Source organism: Sorex fumeus, unplaced genomic scaffold (assembly GCF_029834395.1).
Source record: "Sorex fumeus unplaced genomic scaffold, SorFum_2.1 ptg000169l, whole genome shotgun sequence".
Taxonomy (NCBI): domain Eukaryota; kingdom Metazoa; phylum Chordata; class Mammalia; order Eulipotyphla; family Soricidae; genus Sorex; species Sorex fumeus.
The window spans coordinates 6,367,454-6,388,502 of NW_026606226.1; the positions used below are offsets into that span (position 1 = coordinate 6,367,454).

At 43.1% G+C, this 21,049-nt stretch overlaps 1 protein-coding gene and 1 pseudogene across 2 annotated transcripts; one reads left to right on the forward strand and one right to left on the reverse strand.

Annotated features, from left to right (window-relative positions):
• Positions 1-9,051: 9,051 nt before the first annotated feature.
• SDHD (succinate dehydrogenase complex subunit D) lies at positions 9,052-21,043 on the reverse strand. Of its 2 annotated transcripts, XM_056107509.1 has the most exons (4): positions 20,930-21,043; positions 16,719-16,835; positions 13,672-13,816; positions 9,054-10,156 (listed from the first exon to the last, which is right to left on the reverse strand). In XM_056107509.1, the coding sequence occupies exons 1-4, from the start codon at positions 20,979-20,981 to the stop codon at positions 9,991-9,993; spliced, it is 480 nt and encodes a 159-aa protein (XP_055963484.1). In that variant the 5' UTR covers positions 20,982-21,043; the 3' UTR covers positions 9,054-9,990. The 2 variants fall into 2 exon arrangements, with proteins under 2 accessions (XP_055963485.1, XP_055963484.1); XM_056107510.1 differs by lacking the exon at positions 13,672-13,816 and having other exon boundaries at positions 9,052-10,156.
• Positions 11,777-12,217, forward strand: LOC130016810 (60S ribosomal protein L27-like; annotated as a pseudogene).
• Positions 21,044-21,049: the final 6 nt, after the last annotated feature.

Here is a 21,049-nt window from a genome sequence, read left to right on the forward strand (position 1 = left end):
ACTAGATGTGGCCCCAAAACTAATCTTTATAAAGCCTATACAGGGTTGGAGCAATAGTATTATAGTGGGCAGGGTATTTGTCTTGCATGCCGCTGACCCAGGTTTAAAATCCAGCACCCCATATGGTCTCCTGAGCCAGCCAGGTGTGATTCATGAGTGAAAAGTCAGGAGTCAGCCCTGAGCATTGCTGGATGTGGCCAAAAATTTAAAAAGCCCGTCCATTCAGGTTTTACACACACACAAAGAAAAGCCGAAATGGGCAAAACAGCTGTGTTAATATTTTCTGTCTAACCTTGTAGTTGTCACTACCACATAATATTGCATGGTTTTTGGATTATAATTGGATTGTAATCTTTGGATTATAACCTTTCATTGCAAAACTGCCACATGATAAAATTCCATTGGTCACGCCGTGCAAAGGTTAAACAGAGTCACGGTATTTTCACCAGCAACAAATATCTCACAAGCCTAGAATTCAGACACCTGCACTGTTAGTGCACTTTCAAAAATGAACCTGCCTGGTTTATTCAGAGGGCTGCAGTTCTACTGGTGTAGTTACTTGGCCCGGTGAAGAACAGTAGAACTTTGCCTGTCGTGAGACAATCTGAGATGTTAAGACCTGCCTCTTTTCACACATGCTAACTTGTGTACAATTCAACTGCCAGCAACACAACAATATGCAAAGCAAATGTCCTTCTAGTTATGGGTAAGCATAAAACTATTCTGCATGTTTTTTTTTTTAATTTTTATTAGTGAAACACCATGAGGTACAGTTGCAGATTTACAATTTTTTGTGCTTGGGTTTCAATTATACAATGATCAAATACCCATCCAGTGCCCATTTTCCACCACCATGGATCCCAGTATCCCAGTATCCCTCCCACACCCATCCTCCCCATCCCACTCTGCCTCTGTGGCAGGGCATTCCCTTTTGTTCTCTCTCTCCTTTTGGGTGTTGTGGTCTGCAAAAGAGGCATTGAGTGGCAAACATGTTCAGTCCATAGTTTCAACATATTCTGCATGTTTTAAAGTGAAAATGATGTTGTTCGCTAAGCAACATGGAAACAGAGCTACAGGAAAAGATTTCAGTGAGTGAAAAATTGGTGCAGAGTTGGTAGAGACTAAAATACAAGGAAAAATACACAAACCTAAGGGCTGAAGAGATAATACAAGGGTGAAAGCATGTGCCTTGTATGTGGTAGATCCTTGTCCAATTCTGGCCCTGTACAAGATGCCACAGCATCACCACAGGGACCCCTGAGCACAAAGCCAAGAGTAAGCCCTGAGCACCAACAGGTTTGGCCAAAACTCCCTCCCCCCCCAAAAAAAAACCAGACCATATAAAACCATTTGCCTTTTCCTGCCTCGCCTTATCCATATAAAACGTCCCCAAATCTGTCAGGGCTTTCTGTCGCTCCTGGATGGCGCTAGTACGCCCCCTGGTGGCCCTGCGTGACATGGCGGGCCTTTCATTTACAGTGGTTGACTGCTCTGTGATTGCACTCAGTCTTCATAAAGCGCTGGCCACAAAGTATCTTACGTGGATGCACTCTTTGTCGTTTATCATTCTTTGTCATTTGCCATTTGGATGGTCCCTGAACACTGCCAGGAGTGATCCCTGAGCACAGAGCCAAGAGTAAGCTGTCTCCTAGCCTCTTGACCTCTTACACATCACCTTTTCTTTTTGAGGGGAGGTGGGGGTGTTTGGGCCACACTCTGTGGTTCTCAGGGTTTATTCATGGTGCTGCGCTTACGGATCACTTCTGGCAGGGCTTGGGGAACTATATGGGGTGCCGAGAATCGAACCCTGATGGATTGTCTGCAAGGCAAGTGCCCTACCCGCAATACTGCCTCTCTCTCTCTCTCTCTCTCTCTCTCTCTCTCTCTCTCTCTCTCTCTCTCTCTCTCTCTCTCTCTCTCTCTCCTGCCTCTTTCACTAGAATACATTTTAGGGGCAGGGGTTTGGGCTACATCTGATGATGATCAGGGCTTACTCCCGGCTCTGTGCTCTGGCGGGGCTCAGTACACCATATGGAGTGACAGGGATTGAATCCAGGGTTGGCCACATGCAAGGCAAACACCCTACCCACTGTGCTATCACTTCGACCCCTGGAACAGATCTTTTTTCCAAGTTATCCCCCCCCCCCACCGTCCCTTCCCTTGGTTGTAGTTGGGATGTCCAGGGCATGGCACACACACTTGGTATTGTGTGTTTGCACACTTGTTTGTGGGGGCAGTCCGATTTCTGCACTTATACCCTCAGCCATGGAGCACTCAAGGGCCACACTTATTTAGTTGTGGTCTCATTATGTGTTCATTGAGGGGTCATATACATCTGCATGCAGTGCTTGCACATATGTGACTAAGGTTCACCAGCAAAGACACACTCCAATGCAAAGCCAGGGATCCACAAACAGCAGAGCCAGTGGAACCACTACTGGCGGTGCTGGGGATCAAACTTGTTACTTCATGCTTACAAGTCCCTTTTGCTTGTAATAGGGGCCTTCCCCAGGTCCCTATTAAAAAAAATATGTATATATATATATATATATATATATAATGGCACATACCAGAATGGAGTGAATGTGAAGAGAGTAATTTTTTTCACATTCGCTCCACTAGTGGCAAGTTCTCAGTGGACTCAGCCTGAGTGCTTCACTTTTTTTTTTTTAGGAGAGGGGAGCCCCACTCACTCCTTTATTTTATTTATTTATTTATTGTTTTTTGGGTCACACCCGGCGATGCACAGGGGTTACTCCTGGCTCTGCTCTGCACTCAAGAATCACTCCTGGCGGTGCTCGGGGGACCATATGGGATGCTGGGAATCGAACCCGGGTTGGCCGCGTGCAAGGCAAATGCCCTACCCATTGTGCTATCGCTTCAGCCCCCTGAGTGCTTCACTTTTAACCCATCTCTCCCCACGCTCTAACTTCATCTTTGTGTAGAAAGAATTAAACACTCTAATTAAACCCATTTTCTCCCCTCAGACTGACCTGGAGAGCCTTCCTATTACAGCCCTTTACAATTCATAAATACATAGCAAACTTCCCTGTCTACTGCTTCTGAGAACGCTGACATAAATGTTTCAACATGTTCCAAAGAACCAAACAGGATGCTCAACTATTCTTAATTCCTCTTTCTTGCCGGCACCTTGTTAAGTTGCTTTGTTTTTAATTAATTTATATTTTTGGGTTGGGGGCCACACTCAGCAGTGCCCAGGGGTTAATCCTGACCCTGCACTCAGGGATCACTCCTGGCAGGTTCGGGGGACCATATAGGGTGCCTGGATCAAAATAGGGTAGGCACCCTACCTGCTGTGCTATTTCTCCGGCCCCTCAAATTGGTTTGTTACCTTCCTCTTTCTCTGCCTCGTCTCACCATATCTCACCAATTGTGTTATTAGGTTTTTCTCATCTAGTATTTGCACAGCTGCTATGGTATCTGCTATGTTTTGAATTTTTCTAAGTAATGGTGTTGTCATTCTCGTAGACTTAAAAAGCCATCTGTGGGCTGGGGAAACAGCTCAGCATTTGATGCCTGGCACCACATGGTCCCTTGAATATCACCAGGAGCAACCCCTGAGCACTGAGATGGGAGCCCTTGGGCACTGACAGGATGTGGCCACACAATCAAAAATATAAATAAAAGTCAACAAACAAATAAAAGTCATTTGTTTATAACCCTTGCCCATTGTCCTATAGTTTCTGTAGCTAACTCCATCGCTATGGATGATTGTTCTCCCATTCATTTTTTTGAGGTAGTGTTGGTTTACAGCACGATTTTGGGAGAACAGGTTCACTTTCTGCAAATGTCTGTTAGCATACCACACTCAACAAGCAAAGTACCAATGTCCCTTCATCCCAGTTCTGCAGACCTTTGTCCTGGCCCTTCCCCTTCTGATCACGGTCCTCCTGTTGTTCATCGATTTGCTTGAGCGGGCCCAGTAACGTCTCCATCGTGAGACTTGTTGTTACTGTGTTTGGCATATCGAATACGTCACGGGGAGCTTGCCAGGCTCTGCCGTTCGGGCGAGATACTCTCGGTAGCTTGCCGGGCTCTCCGAGAGGGGCGGAGGAATCGAACTCAGGTCGGCCATGTTGGCTGCATGCAAGGCAAACGCCCTACCGCTGTGCTATGGCTCCAGCCCCCCCTTCTGATAACACCTATAGTCATAATTGAAGGAGTCTGTGATGGTTTGGTTTCTGAACACTCGTTAATAAGCAAACAACAACAACAACAACAACAAAACAATCTCAGTCATTAAGGCATGGTAGAAGATCTCTAAATGTGCTATCATTTCTTTGATTCTATTACATGGATAACATTTGCTGAGATTGAGACTAGACTCTGCTATGCCTTTTTTGTTGTTTGTTTCAGAATTTACAATTGTGCTGGTCTTCAGTCCCCACTCCCTTTGGTGCAATATAGCCAGAGGTCACACACATCTGGCTGTGGTTCCTGCACAGGTGCTTGCAGGGGGTTGCACTCATTTAGTTCTGATGCTCCCACATGTTCTGGTTACAGTGCTCACCGGGTGAGATGTCTTTGCCTGCAATCAAATCCTTCCTTCCTGGGCCAGAGGAGTAGTTCAAAGGTTGAAAGCATGCTTTGCATGCAGGCCTGGGGTTGGATCCCCACCACCGCAAAGCCCCTTGGGCACTGCCAAGAGTAAGCCCCAAGCACCAAGACAGGAGACCTTGAGCAATGCCAGGTATGACCCCCACCCTCCTCCCCGGCCCCCATTAATCTCTCTTTCATCTTATTGTCATTTTTCATTCTTCCCTTTTCCGTGTGTGCGTCGATGAAGGGGAGAGGATGGTAGTAGCTGCAGGGGACACATCCCAATCACTGGGCTTGACTCCTTTGGTTACAGTGCTCCTGGTGTCGTTACAAGGCTTGCCAGGCAGTGGTCCTCGCACACTTTCCAGCAGTTCTGCACACTGGGACTCACAGTGTAGGGGCAGTGTTTGCACACTCCTGGCCGTGGTGCTCCAAAGATCACAGATTCGGCTGCAGTTTCAGGGGGGCAGGAGGGCAGAGCCAGAGGCTGTGCTCAGAGCAAGCGGGCTGAGGATCTGATCGGCCACCTCAGGCCCCTGAGGCTCCCCCCGCAGAGCCTCTTACTATTACTATACTGGTCATTTCTCTCATTGAGTCTGTCTTCCCTCCTATAACACTCTATACAGGAATATATTTGAAATTTCCCATACTTTCTCTTAGAATTTTGCAGGTCAGTGAGACAGCACTGGGGTTAAAAACACTTGCTTTGCATGTGGCCAACCCAGGTTTAATTACATATGGTCACATTTTAATTTTAGAGGATTGAGGCTATGATTATCAGGGGCATATAGATCCATAATTATTATAATGGTGAATTGGAGAAGACACACGCAGTGGTGCTCAGGACTTACATTAGAATCAGTCCTAGTGGGTTCAGAGGACCTGTGGGAAGCCAGGGATCAAACTTGGATCAGTCACTTGCAAGGCAAGTACCCTGCCTACTATACTATTGCTCCAGCCCCGATACAATAAATGTATTTTACTGTTATCCTGTTTTTAACAACACTTGTTTTGACTTAAAATCTATTTTTATATATAGGTAAAGGTAAAGGCCCTCCCGTTGATCGTCGATTTGCTCGAGCGGGCCCAGTAACGTCTCCATTGGAGACTTTGTTGTTACTGTGTCTGGCATATCCAATACTCTCGGTAGCTTGCCGGGCTCTCCGAGAGGGGCGGAGGAATCGAACTCGGGTCGGCCATGTTGGCCGTTTGTAAGGCGAACGCCCTACCCACTGTGCTATCGCTCCAGCCCCATTTTTATATATACAACCCAGTTTTCTGCTGATTTTTATTGTGCTCTTTTTCCCAATCCTTCACTTTTTTCTATGTTCTTTCACACTCACAATTTTAATATACCTTGAACTACTTTTCTAGATCAGATTAGCCACTAATTAACAAGTTTAAAAGAATGTACCTGTTTCTGAGTTTGGGGCAGTGGTGTGGGGGAAATGAAAGGGAGGTAGGGCCATGGGGGACCACGACCTTGGGGGACATGTGCAGAGTTGAATTATGTACATACAAAATCATAATTAACAATATTGTAAATCACAATACCTCAATCAAAAGAGTTCTTTAAAAAAGACCAAGTATGCGAACTCCAAAGGAAAGCAGGAAAGTATTTTTCCTAACTCACCCTTTTTTCAACCCTGACTTCATCCCAAGTATAACATAAAGTCGGCTGAGTACCAGGAGTAAGCTCTAAGGAGTAAGCACTGAGCACTTCCAGATGTTGCCCCAAACAGAACTCTAAGCCACCTGGAATTAGTAGATACTTTTAGCAAATACTTGGGAATTAGTAGATACTTCTATTAGATACTTAGGAATTAGCAGATACTCCTAGTAGATACTTCTGCAGGGTAACTGATGCCTGAGCATATTCACACCTACCTCATGGCATTTTGTTCTGGCTTAAGAGGATCTTTTTGTTTTGGGTCCACACCTGGTTAGTGCTCAGGGTTTACTACAGGCTCTGAGCTCAGGAATCACTTCTGGTGGGGCATGAAAATGGGGTCAGCCAGTGCAATAAAATGCTTTACCCACTGTACTACAGCTCTCACCCTAAGAGAATTTTCTTTTGAAAGCACAGTTCTATCATTTACATTCCAAGATGTTTATAAGGAAATTATGTCTAAAATTGATTTTGCCTTTTTGTCAAAGATACAAACCCACAACTTGAATCTCTTTTTGAATATTCCACAAATCCAAAACTTTAGGAACAACCTACACTCCACGACTATACTAATTTTCCTGCAAAGATTTAGATCTCCACTTATTTACAACAAAATGTGAGCAGAGGTAGACTCCTTCCTCTCATGAGTTTTCACACTGGCTGTAATTCTAAATACTGATTAAAGTTCTTTCCTTCATTCTGGTTATACTGCCCTCAGAATTCATTTCTGGATCACTGAAATAATCTCCCTGAACAATAATGTTCCTTGCTTACCTTCTTCAAACACGTACTTCACACAGTATGTGAAGTACTACTACCATAACCTCTTTCTTATTAATTTATTTATGGGGATGGGCGGGGGGGGGGGGGGGTTGGGAACAGGAGAGTACATGCTGGTTGGTTTATACCTAGCAGTACTCAGAAGCAATTCCTGGCTGGCTCTGCTCGGGAGTGACCCCTGGCAGTGCCTGGTGGACCATAGGTGGTGCTAGGGATTCGAACCAGAGTCCACCGATTGCAAGTCATGGGCATTACCTCCTGTACTCTCTCCAACACTAGCATAACCTTTTTTAAAACAAACATCTAATCCTAACAGTTGCATTATTAACAATCTTCACTGACTGAATGTACTCAAGATAATCTCAATGATTTACCAAAGTATCTATCCTCTACAACCCAGTCTTTATCCTACACTCATAGCATATTATATACAATCTTGTTTATCATCTTCATCCTTAAACCTCACCCAGTTTCTTGGCCTACTGTAAGTTCACTGTCTTTCAGAACTCAGGTCAAGAATCCCTTCCAGGAAACATGCAATCAAACTCATATCACACCCTTTGTTGTATCACTGCACATTATGCTTAACTATTACCCATAGTATCGCAATCATTTATGGTGCCCCAATTAAATTATTAAATTGCTTTTATGGACAGAGAATATCTATCTCTTATTCTAAGTACTAGGCACAGTTCCAATTCTATAAGGCTGTAAGGTACTTACAGGATGAAGTTTTCAACTTTCACAGTACCTTATTAATTGACTCCCACTTTCCATTGTACCTATTATAGTTCAGGTTCTTCTTCTGTCTCTTTCTCCCTCTATGTTGCCTTCTGCTTAGCTATTTCCCAATATCACCTAAATTGATTCTGATCAAATCCTGCTTAACTGCAGAAACCTAGAGCTGTAAGTTGGCCCCTGCCACAGCTATAATCACTCGCACAACTCACTGACTTTCTAAAGTGACAATTCAGCAATCTATCCCATTTTTTCAACGGAGTACTACCGCGCAACTGTCATCCAATAAAGTTTATTGGCATTAGGAATCCTTCCAGACTGAACTGGAAAATGGTGGTATTTGCAGCAACTATAGGATACCTGTCTTTATCTACTTTCCCATTTTGACTACATGAAAAATCCTATTTCACCCAACTGGGGTTGGGTGAAAATGCATAGCAACTTTCCTGTCTACAGGAAGTTTTGTAATAAAGAAATTGACTAAAGGTCAACTTACTGTTTATCATCATCATGAAATAATATTAGTAATAAAATATTCCCCGCCAGGACAAACTGGTGCCAGAGTAAGCCCATACAAGCATTACTTTTTTAATTTTATTTTTAATTATTGGGCCATACCTGGTGGTGCTCAGGGGTTACTCCTGTCTCTGCACTCAGGAATTACCTCCAGTGGTGTTTGGATGACCATGTGGATGCCAGAGATCTAACCCAGTCTGCTGCAAACACCCTACCCTGCTATACTATAGCCCTTCAGGCTTTACTTTTTTTTTGAAACCTTTATCCCACCCTAAAACAGAATTAACCATCTCTTCTTAAACCTTTAATGCACATATGAACTCCTAAAGGGCATGTCAGGACTTATCATTAATACCTATAGACATCAATGAACAAACTTACCTTTCTAAACAACACCCTTTCAATAGTTTGTCTCAGCCACTCAGTAAGGTCTGTGGTGAGTGTAATGTTCTATACCCCAGTTATTCTCCATTGCTAGGAGAGTAACTTGACTTATTTATCATATCTAATTGGCATCAGATTAAACAAAGAATATAATTTGAATTTCAAAGGCAGCATGTTGGAACTAGTTCTAGTTCCTTCTACTAAATTCCAAAACTCTCCTCATAATATGCTGCCTATTCTGCCTTTTACACATTAAATCTTTCTGCCTATTTCACATTATATCTTTTTTATCACAACACTTTATGCTTAGTCTACATAAGGAAATTAAATACAAAAGTCCTGTTGTGCTGTGGACTACACTAAGAGACAGTTCTATTCATAAAACTAGGGAAGATTCGTATAAGAAATGGTAGAACACATTTTTGTTGTACAGTGTTTTATTTTATAAAATTATGTTGGTAGAATACATTTCCACATTAAAGAGTCCCAATGGGAAAATAACTTTTCTTTAAGAGTTTTATATTTGTAGACAGATTATTTTAGGACAAATAAAACAAACACATTTGAGGACCAAATTTAGAATCTACAATATTTTGATAACATCTAATATGGAGACCTCTTTCCAAATGAAACTTTAATATATTAAGAAGCTTTCAATGTCTTCTTCCTGGGATTTTGAAATCAGTAATGTAAAATATCAGCATTTCCTCCTACTTTTAAAGTCTTCTTAGACATGTAATCATCATTAACTGCTGTCAATGGAACAGAGGGCGTATTTTCACATTATAAGCATCGCCAATTTTCTGCAGTCTTCCTTTTTATTTCATCACCAAATCTTACTAATAATTTGGCTGGGAAAAGATGTGTACAAAGACTTTACTTATGAAACAAGTGTTTCCATTCCCCCCATCATTCCAGTCTGATTAGATATTGATAATAACAAAAATGGGCTTCTTTAAAGAGTTTGATAAACTGAAAGACAAAAGCTCACATGTTCCGTAACGATTACAATGAGAATCTTATGGGAAGCTGGGAAACATTATTAACTCACCAAAACAGAGAATTCAGTCTCACAATTGTGTCTTTCTTCTTTTTTTGGTGCCACAGATTGAACCCAGGGCTACATATATTCAAAATATGCACTTTACCCTGACATCATTTTTTACAAAATATAATTCTTTTCAAACCTTTTCCTCAAAAATTAAATTCTAATCGGATGATCAGAAGAGGTGTGTCTCATCAAAAAACTTATCTGCTACTCCCTCCTTATTGTGAGTTGAATGGCATGACAGAGCAGAGGCAAAAAGGTGTAGAATCAATTTTCAAGGCGCAAGTCAAAAAGGTCAGAGCTTCCACAGCATGGCAACAGCTTTGCAGATGCCCACGTCATGATAGTTGAAATAACAGAGGCCAGCAAAGGTTAAAGCTGAGAGTGCCAAAACACCTGCCTTGGCAGCTTTCTGTGTTGTAGCCCCTGGAACATAGTCAGTAACAACTTGTCCAAGGCCCCTAAAGAAAAAGAATCACAATACAAATGAAAAAATTGCAAGTCAAAAAGCTAAACAAATAACTGGCTGCAAACAACAGTAAGGTTCAAAATGAAATTCATAAAAATTATAAACCCAAAGGAAGGAGTCATGTTTACTAATAAATATAAATAAGATGTATAAGCTCTTCAATTTCCTGGTCATTTTTAATAAAGAGATTTATCAGATATAACTTGGGAGGTGTTGGTTTTGGGGCCATACCTGGCTATGCTCAGGGGCTTACTCCTGTCTCTGCACTCAGAGATCACTCCTGGGAGGGCTCGAGAAATATATGGGATGCCAGGGATCAAACTCAGATCAGGTGTATGCACAGCAAATGCCTTATCAGCTGTCCTATCACTCTGGTCCCAGATAGAATGTTTATATCAGATTATAGCTACTAATTTATAAAACTTGAGGCACTTTTTCCAAACGAAAACATGCTCATAATTTTTTCATTAATTCTAAAGGAATTTATTATACAGACATACAGGACCAGGATTTGCTGCACATGATGCTACGGAGTACAGTAGTCATCCCAACCCTTATTAGAATATACATTCTAGTGAGGGATACAGAAAATATGAATATTTAAATCTACATAATACAAATTTAAATATATACGATATAAATATTACATAAATTTTACATATAAACTTCATGTATATTATATATGTATAAAGTATAAAAAAATTAAGAAGCATTTTATTGGAGGGTTTACCAAGGCTCAAGCCCAGTCTCATATATGTGAAGCATTTGCTCTATCACCTGGTCTGATTAAGAAATATTTTAGAAAGGACAACCTGAATGAGTATTCCAGAGTAAAATGACAATGATCCTGGCATCTTTGAGGAATACTTAAAAGATACTATGACTGAGAATAAGAAGATTAGAAAGCAGGGTCAGATCACAAAAGACCGTAAAGATCAAAACAGAGTTTGAGGGCTGGAGAGATAGTACAGCAGGTAAGATACTTACTTTGCACACAGCCCACCAAGATTTGATCCCGGGCACCACATATGGGTCCCCAGGATCACATAAGGTCCCCTGGGCACTGCCAGGTCTGGGCCAAAATCCAAAACAATAAAAACAAAATAGTTTTAATCTGATCTAAAGTACAATGGCCGAATCCCCTACATTCCCTCCCCACCAAAAGTCACTCTGACAGTACTGTGGCCAATGGAATGTGAAGGCAGCGGAGAGAAGGTAAAAATAAAAACAGAAACCACTTAGGAGGAGACTGAAGAAGTATATACAAATCTGTTGGTTTTATCTAAGCTGAAGTCAGGAAGATATTCTGAAATGACAATCAGGCTTTGTTTTGAAAAGATACTCAGAGAAAAAGCTGATAAATGGGGATGTGGGATTTTAAAAAAGCAAAAACAAACCTAGAATGACTCCTAGCATATATGCCTTAACAAACTACCTCTAATTAAATAAATCAATGAAGAAATGGAGAAGAAAGTTTTGAAGAGAAATCAACGGAAAATTTGGGGGAAATTACATGATTTTTGGCAATGGAAAACACAAAAATATCCTGCAGCTCAGAAGAGATCAGATTTGATTTAACCTAAGAAAAGTACATAGCTTCCTTTCAGCTGTAGGCCCAAGTGGTTGCTGTCGAAATGGGCAAGTTCATGAAACCTGGGAAGGTGGTGCTGGTCCTGGTGGGCCGCTACTCAGGACGCAAAGCGGTCATTGTGAAGAACATTGATGAAAGCACCTCAGACCGCTCCTACAACCATGCCCTGGTGGCTGGGATTGACCGCTACCCCGCAAAGTGACAGCTACCATGGGCAAGAAGAAAATCGCCAAAAGGTACAAGATCAAGTCTTTTGTGAAAGTTTATAACTATAATCACCTCCTGCCCACAGGGTACTCTGTGGACATCCCCTTAGACAAAACCATCTTCAACAAGGATGTCTTCAGAGACCCAGCTCTTAAACGCAAAGCCTGGAGAGAGGTCAAGTTCAAGGAGAGATACAAGACCGGCAAGAACAAATGGTTCTTCCAGAAGCTGCGGTTGTAAATGTTGTTTCAATCATTAAAAAACCAAATCAAGATTATGTCTGTTTCACAAAAAAAAAAAAAAAGTACATAAAAAGATAAATTAAAAAGACCTAGATTGATGGGGCTAGAGCAACAGCACAGCGAGTAGGGCATTTGCCTTGCACACAGCCGACCTGGGTTCGATTCCCAACATCCCATATGGTCCCCTGAACACCACCAGGAGTGATTCCTGAGTGCAAAGCCAGGAATAACCCCTGAGCATCACCGGATATGACCCAAAAAGCAGGGAAAAAAAAAAAAAGAAGAAGGCCTAGAGTGAAATCTGGGAACTTTACTGTTTACAAGTTAGACAAGAGTACTCTGAAAATATACAGCTAGTGAGATGGAAAACAAACTACATATATAGGGGATGGAGAGATAGCACAGTGGGTAGGGCGCTTGCCTTGCACGTGGCCAATCCGGGTTCGATTCCCAGCATCCCATATGGTCCCCTGAGCTCCACCAGGAGTAACTCCTGAGTGCAGAGCTAGGAGTAACCCCTGTGCATCGCCAGGTGTGACCCAAAAAGCAAAAAAAAAAAAAAAACCAACCAAACCCACGTATATATTTGGGTTCATGTACTAGGAAAGTGACTTAAGGAGGAAATGATTAATCAATCTGAATGCACATGAGTTCAAACAAGTGAAAGAGAATAGACAAATGAATTTAGAAAAATAAAGGGTAGGGGCTGGAGCAATAGCACAGCGGGTAGGGCATTTGCCTTGCACACGGCCGACCCGGGTTCGATTCCCAGCATCCCATATGGTCCTCCGAGCATCGCCAGTAGTAATTCCTGAGTGAAGAACCAGGAGTAACCCCTGTGCATTGCAGGTGTGACCCCGCCCCCCCCCCCAAAAAAGAAAAAGGAAAACAAAGGGTTTTGGTGACTTTGAGAAGAATGACTTCAATTAAGTAATAGGAACAGGTAGAAAATTCAAAGACTTGAAGTGCATCTTTTGGTATGAGAGCAGTGCTATCCCTGGCACTACATGGAACCCTAGAGCTATGCCTGGTGTAGCTCTCAGCACTGTCATGTAGTTAGGACAAAGTATGATTAGTGTGGGTTTAAATAGACGAAACACTGAAGAACCACAGTATAACTCCAAACAATGCTTCCAAGTAATCTGTATGTGTCAAGAGGACAGAGAATTAACGAGGTATCTAGAGACAATTGGAATAAAGACTATTATTATAGAATTATTATTCCTTGGATCTTATTTTTCAATAACTTACACAGATTTCTTTCCAAGATTTACTAGTGAACTTATGATCTAATTAGGCACATTAAACAGGCGGATGGATACGTTATATGTTTTCAAGTTTTCTACAGGTTTTGACAATTAACTTTTCTCTCAGATGAACTAGTAAGCTCTCACTCTTTCTCTCACACACATATAAAAACACCAAAGACTGAACACACAACATAATGCTGAAGAGAGCTGTACTTACCAGTGGCTGTGGAGACTGAGGGTTGCAGCCAGTGAATAGTCAACTGCAGAACAAGGACTCAAATAAGCAGCAGGAAGCAGGCCCAGGAGCAGAACACTAACCACTCTCTCAGAAGTCCAGTGGAGAGATGCAGCCTTGGAACCAGCTATAGAAAGGACCAGATTCATAAGAGTTGAAGAGGGAAAAATATGCCTCTCACATTCAATTATTGCCAGAAAATAACCTAACCAAACAGAATGGCACATAGTATACATGTAAGACTTAATATTAAAAGGGTAATATGAAGCTAGCAGAAATATACCATCTCCGGGGGCTGGAGTAGTAGTTCAACAGGTAAAGTGCTTGCCTTGCACACGGCCAACCCGGGTTCGATCCCCAACATCTCAAATGTTCCTCCAAGGACCACCAGGAATAATTCCTGAGCATAGTCAGGAGTAACCCCAGTATCAGTGGGGACCCCTTCAAAAAAATAAATTTTTCCCCTTCTTTTTGGGAGCTAGAGGGCCAACATCTAGCATTGCTCAGGTATCACTCCTAGCAGTACTCAAAAAACCATGTTAGTGGGTCAGCAACCTGTAAGACAAGCACCCTACCCTTTGTACTGTCAGACCCTTCCTACCTTCTTTTGTTATAGGGTGCCTCAATGCCAATCTGAATTGCTTGGAAGACAGATAAACTACTTACTGGCAATAAGATGGAAGAAATCTCACCAATTTAAAGTATGCAGTTGATGTTTTTAATGTACTGAAGAGTTGTGTACCATATCCATGTTCATTTTTGTTACCTACTCACTTTCCCCAAATCCCTTCCTAACCTCAAGCACCTACTTATCCATGGGTGTTCTAGATATTTTGTGTAAGTAAAAAGGTTACATTTTAATAAATGTGAATTCCTGTTTAAGAAAAAAAAAAAGAAAATGGAAAAAAAGTGTTTTTGTAAAATTAAGTCATTCCTCGACTTCAGTGTAATAGAGACCTTACAAATTAGTCACACATAAGCTAATGACATCTGAGAAATTCCTTTAAAAATTATTCTTTTATTTATACTTCATCTTTATACTTCTTTTATTTATACTTCATCTTTAGAATATAAAAACCCTCCCAAGATAAAATGAAGGGGCCAGAGAATTAATACAGTGGATAATAACACTGGTCTTGCATGTGGCTGACCTATGTTCAAGTCCCCATCACCACCCCAAGCCCACCAGGACTAGGGAGATTTGGAGGGACACAGCGCAAAGGGCAAGAACAACAAAGCAATGCTTCAACATGCAGGAGCCCCAGGTTCGATCACAGAGCTGAACACCAAGTCAGATATAGTTCCTGAGCAGCACCGGGTTTAGCACCATAATAAATGGGGAACAAGAGGAACTATTGTTAACTCAAATTCAACTAAAGATTCTCAAAAGAACCAGGAAAATGGCTCAAAGGTCTGGACTGCATACAGGAGTGCTAGATTCTATCCCCAGCACCACATGGTACCTTGAGTGTTGCCAGGAGCAATCACCAGGCATCAAGGTCAGAAAAAACTAATTTTGTCTTGTTTGTTTTGGGGGACACAACCAGTGTGCTTCAGGGGCTTCTCCTAACGCACTGACTGCAATCATGCCTGAAATGCACCGGGGCATCATGCAGTGTGGAAATCAAGCCCAGGCATTTTGCATGCAATGCTTGTGCTTCAACTCTAGGAGCCATCTCTATAGCCTAAGAAGAAAAATCTTATTAAAAAAAATTTTTGTGGGGCTGGAGCAATAGCACAGTGGGTAGGGTGTTTGCCTTGCACGTGGCCGACCCGGGTTCGATTCCGAGTATCCCATATGGTCCCCCGAGCACCACCAGGGGTAATTCCTGAGTGCAGAGCCAGGAGTAACCCCTATGCATCGCCGGGTGTGACCCAAAAAGCAAAAGAAACAAAAACATTTTTTTTGTTTTGTTTTGGGGCCACACCTGAGAATGTTCAGGGTTTACTCCTAGCTCTGTACTCAAAGGTCACACCTGGCAGAGCTCAGGGGACCATATGGAATGCTGAAATCGAACCCGGGTCGGTATTGCTCTGGCTCCAACTGATTTTAGTAATGTCTAAAATTTTTCATTCACTCGGGACTAGTGACAGCAAACTTCAGGCCTCATGGGATGGGGGATGTGTAGGCCCTTCCCATCTCTCGCCTCCATGGGACCCTGGATGCCACATCCATGACCTGCCTTGGCAACTATTTAAGCTCATTAACGGCCACGATCCAGAGACACGTAAAAGAATCTCAGAGCCGAGCAGCTTGCTGCAGAGATTTCTCCAGACCCTAAGTACCTAAAATTTTAGATTTCTAGCAGCACACAGCCACTAGAGTGGAAGCACGACATCCTACGTTATTCATAGCAGGCAATACAAATAAATTATCTAGTATCTGCCAGTTTGGTAGGTTTGAGTGGTGGTGGGAAATTCAAAATAAAAGTGTTGGGAAGGTGTGATGGTGGTGGGACTGGTGTCAAAATATTGAATGTAATCCAATTTTTGGAATTGCTGGAGCGATATAGCACAGCAGGTAGGGTGTTTGCCTTGCACACGGCCATGGGTTCGATTCCTCCGTCCCTCTCGAAGAGCCTGGCAAGCTACCGAGAGTATCCTGCCCACACAGCAAAGCCTGGCAAGCTACCCGTGATGTATTCGATATGCCAAACACAGTAACAACAAGTCTCACAGTTTATTGTGAGACGTTACTGGTGCCCGCTCGAGCAAATCGAAGAACAACGGGAGGACAGTACAGTGCAATCCATTAGTGAATGGGCTTTTCCTAAAGAGCTATTTTCTTTTTTAAAAAAAATATTTTTTTCAATTTAAGTCATACCAGAGAACTGAGTGCAAATGGCATCATTCAACTATACTAGCATTATCTATGCAGTTTAGACTAGGTCTTCATTTGACATAACTGGACAAAAGAGGCTTTCTCCCCACCCACCCTACCTCTAATTAGCCAAGTCCCACCAAAGTAGTGATCATTAGGCCAGGTGAAGATGTTCTGATCCAAGAAAGCAGCAACTAAGAAAACATACCATGGCGGCTGGGAGACAGGTGAATATTCTGCACCCCACAATATCTTATAGAAGGTGGGTCCTGAAGAAATGCTGAGACACAAGCAGGTCTGACCACCTGGGTTCGGAGCAACAGAGCTGTGAAAAATAAAAAACATAAAGATGATCATAAACAGTTTTGTTTTGTTTTGGGGTCACACCTAGCAATCCTGGAGTCTAGTCCTGGTAATGCTCATGAAGGGATCATGTAGTGCTGGGGATTGAAGCCAGGCCTCCGGAGGCAAGGCATGTGCTTAGACTAAGGAGCTATTTCTCCCGCCAAAGCATTTCATTTTTTTTCTTTTGCTTTTTTTTTTTGGGGGGGGGTCACACCTGGCGATGCACAGGGGTTACTCCTGGCTCTGCACTCAGGAGTTACTCCTGGCGGTGCTCAGGGGACCATATGGGATACTGGGGACTGAACCTGGGTCGGCCGCGTGCAAGACAAATGCCCTACCCGCTGTGCTATCTCTCCAGCCCTGCATTTCATTTTTTTAAAATGAAACTGAAACATCTCTAAATGACCATAAGCAATCAGTAAGTCCAAATGAGGGATTATTATCTCATCAGTAAAATGAGGACACCATGTATTTCACTGAGTAATTGTGAAGTCAGTTATTAAAGATAAAAGAACCACTTTGTGAAAGGGGTCTTATTTTCACTAACTTTTGAAAATAAATTACAGCTCCTTTTTATACCATTTATTCAACTATTTAACAACCATTTGAAGGGCTAGCAGGATAGTACAGCAGATAAGTCTTTCAGGTACCCAACCTGGGTTTGATCTCAAACACCACATATGTCAGAATAAGCTCTGACATGGCTGGGTGTGCCCCAAAAAACAAACCACATGAAAGGATGATGAGCCAGAAAGATAGTACTACATATGGTCCCCCAACTGCCAGGGGTCACTCCTGAGCAGACAGAGTATCCCTTGGCACCACAGGGTATGACCCAAAAACCAAAGCAAACAAACAAAAGAAATGACCATATACTAGATTATGTCCTGCACAGAGCAAGAAAGATGAAAGATAAAGCCTTTGTCCTTAAAAAGATCCAGTTTGGGAAAATCAGTTATTACTTCTTCCTCTTCTAGATCAATTTCTTCACTTGTTCTCTTGAACCCAAGCCATTCTGCCCCCTTTTGGATAATATCTCTTCATTTAAAAAAAAAAAAATTAGACATAAGTTCACTTGACTCTACCATTTATTAGCTGTTGAGATGATAAATGACTAAGTTAAACAGGCTCTCAAAGTTTCAATGTTCTCATTTATAAAGTGGAGATAACACTTATTTCTTACTATTCCATTGAAAATAAAATATGCAAGGAACTAAGCAAAATTCTCATAAAATTGTAAGTACTTGGCAAAAGGTCATCTTTAATTTCTCCTTCCTTCCCATTGGCCATTTCTCCTTGACTGTCGTAATCTGCTTAACCTTTCCCTTGACCCTATGTCCTCAAACTAATGCCTATGAACTATTCCTCTGCCCTTTCCTGCCTTTCCAACTATGCTACTTTAAAGCACGGACTAAATAATCTCTACTTCCTCGCTTCCCAATCATTCTTCTACCACATGAAATTATCCAACAAATACTGTTCACTTTTCATTAAACCAAATCTGCACTACTTGGCAATAAGGAATCTTCCTTTCTTTCTTCTTTCCTTTTCTCTGACAAGGATCTCTTCTAGTTCTCTCTTTGGTTCTCTGATCATCTAATGTCAATCTCCTCCTGCATTCTGCATCCCCCACCCTATTTTTTTGCCAGAGAATGAACCCAGAAGATTGAAATTCTCACATTCAAGGCAAGTTTTCAACCACTGAGGCACCTCCCCAACCTGTCACCTTCAAATGTTTTCCGATTCCTAAGCCTTTCATTAACAAAAAGCTGATAATACCCAATTATGTATTTCTAGCCCAGATATTTCTCTGTTTCATAAGCTTCTATGCTGAAATATCCTACGTGGTCTGGAAACTTATTATAGATACAAAAAACCTGAATACTGTAAGCAAAAAATACATTCTTTTATGTATTTTTATTATAGTACATGGGGTAGGTAGGGTACTTTGCCTTGCACACAACCAAGGTTCAATCCCCAGAATCCCATATGGTCCCTCGAGTACTACCAGGAGTAATTCCTGAATGCAGAGCCAGGAGCAACCCTTGAAGTTTGCCAGGTATGGCCCAAAACCAAATGAAAAAAGAAATACATCCTTTATTAAAATTAATTAGCTAGGGCTGGAGTGATAGCACAGCTGGTAGGGCGTTTGCCTTGCATGCGGCCAACCCGGGTTCGATTCCCAGCATCCCATATGGTCCCCCAAACATAGCCAGGAGTAATTTCTGAGTGCATGAACCAGAAGTAACCCCTGTGCATCACTGAGTGTGATCCAAAAAGCAAAAAAAATAAAATAAAATAAAATTCAGAACATCACCATTCTTGCCTGAACTACTCCTTTTACATCCTGTCTTATTTCCCCGACTAGGGCCTTGGCCTGCCCCATCTTCTCATGATGGTCATCTAACACAACTATCAAAGTGGTCGATCTAAGCTTCAAACCTGGGCCAAAAGGCTCTTTAGGGGAGGGGATGAGAGAGGTAAGGACACTTGGAATCGGTGACCTGGGATCAAGAAATCGTGCCGAGGATCTAACCAGAGGCTCCCACAAGTGTAGCATGTGCTCCAGACCTTTGAGCTATCTCACTGACCCATGTGGACTCTACCAAAGGCTCCCCTACACACCTACAGAAATGCAAACTCCTTATAGACAAATTCTGCAGCAGGACGTAATACGTTTGCCCTGCATCTCTCCCATCCGGATTGGACACTTGGGCATCCCCAAGTATCGCCAGGGAGTCATTCCTGAGCACAGAGTCAGGAACAACCAACCCCTGGATGCTGCTGGCTGCACCCTCCAAGCCCTTAATAAGTAAAAAGGCAAGTTCGTCTGTGATTAGATTCCACCTCAAGTTTTCAGATGCATGTCTCTCCTCACACTGAGCTGCAGAACTCTAATAATTAGCTGCTTCGGTTTGCTTTCGTTTATCCCGCGTAGTGGCTACACTCCCATCACTGCTGGGTCACAGTGGTGCCCTTCTTCCTTCGCCTTTCCTGCCAAGACTCAGACCAACACAAAGTTCTCCTGACACGTTAATTTTTTTTTTTTTTTTTTGCTTTTTGGGTCACACCTGGCGATACACAGGGGTTACTCCTGGCTCTGCACTCAGGAATTACTCCTGGAGGTGCTTGGGGGACCATATGGGATGCTGGGAATCGAACCCGGGTTGGTCGCGTGCAAGGCAAACGCCCTACCCTCTGTACTATATCGCTCCAGCCCCCTGAGACGTTAAATTCTTCTAGGTTTTCTTCTTTATAAAAAAACGAAAACTCCACGTGAACAGGCACCGTTGCTTTCACATGTGCATCCCCGGTGCAAGATGAATGCCTAACTTCGAGGATTATCACACACACACACACACACACACACACACACACACATACACACCACACACCCCTCACAAGATGAATGCCTAACTTCGAGGATTACCCCCCCACACACACACACACCTCTCACAAGACGAATGCCTAACTTCGAGGATTATCACACACACACACACACACACACACACACCCCTCACACTCAAAACGCACCAGTTGTCAGGATCCAGGATCTCTCTCTCACACACACACACATATTCTCTCTCACACACACACTCCTCACACTCAAAACGCACAGTTGTCAGACTCTCTCTCTCTCTCTCTCTCTCTCTCTCACACACACACACACACACACACACACACACACACACACACACACACACACACACACACACACACTCTCCTCACACTCAAAACGCAGCAGTTCCCCGCGGCACGGACCCGGAAGCTCGGGACCCCACACTCCAAGGGACAGCGAAGGGGAGAGGAAGGGCGACCCCGACGGGCAGTCTCGGCAGCGCCGTACTCTCCTGGCGGCGTCCGCTCACCCCACCACTGCGCGCGACGCGCCCGAGCGAACGCCGGGGCGGGCTGCGGGCAGCCTGTCACAGCCGCGGTGTCCGCAGGGGCGCGAGAGGCCGCCGGGAACGGGGAGTGTCCCTGCGCCTCACCACCCGTCAGACGCGTCCTCTCCGCACCCTCGTCCGCGCCTGGCAGTGGTTCTAGACACCTCCGCTCACTAGGACCCCTCACCTCGGCCTCCTTGGGCACCGCAGAGGGCACCTAGCCGCCAGAGGACCGCCATGTTGCTCCTGAGGGCTCAAGGTCATCCACGGACCCGGAAGCAGTATCCCGACAACTTCCACTTCGTGA

Bases quoted from the DNA above. Each gene is read 5' to 3' on its own strand.
- SDHD (XM_056107509.1), bottom strand. From the start codon at position 20,981: ATGGCGGTCCTCTGGCGGCTAGGTGCCCTCTGCGGTGCCCAAGGAGGC. The intron at 16,836-20,929 runs GTGAGGGGTCCT...TATTTTTCACAG, and splicing joins CGGTGCCCAAGGAGGCCGAG to CTCTGTTGCTCCGAACCCAG. The intron at 13,817-16,718 runs GTATGTTTTCTT...TCCTTTCTATAG, and splicing joins CCTGTCTCCCAGCCGCCATG to CTGGTTCCAAGGCTGCATCT.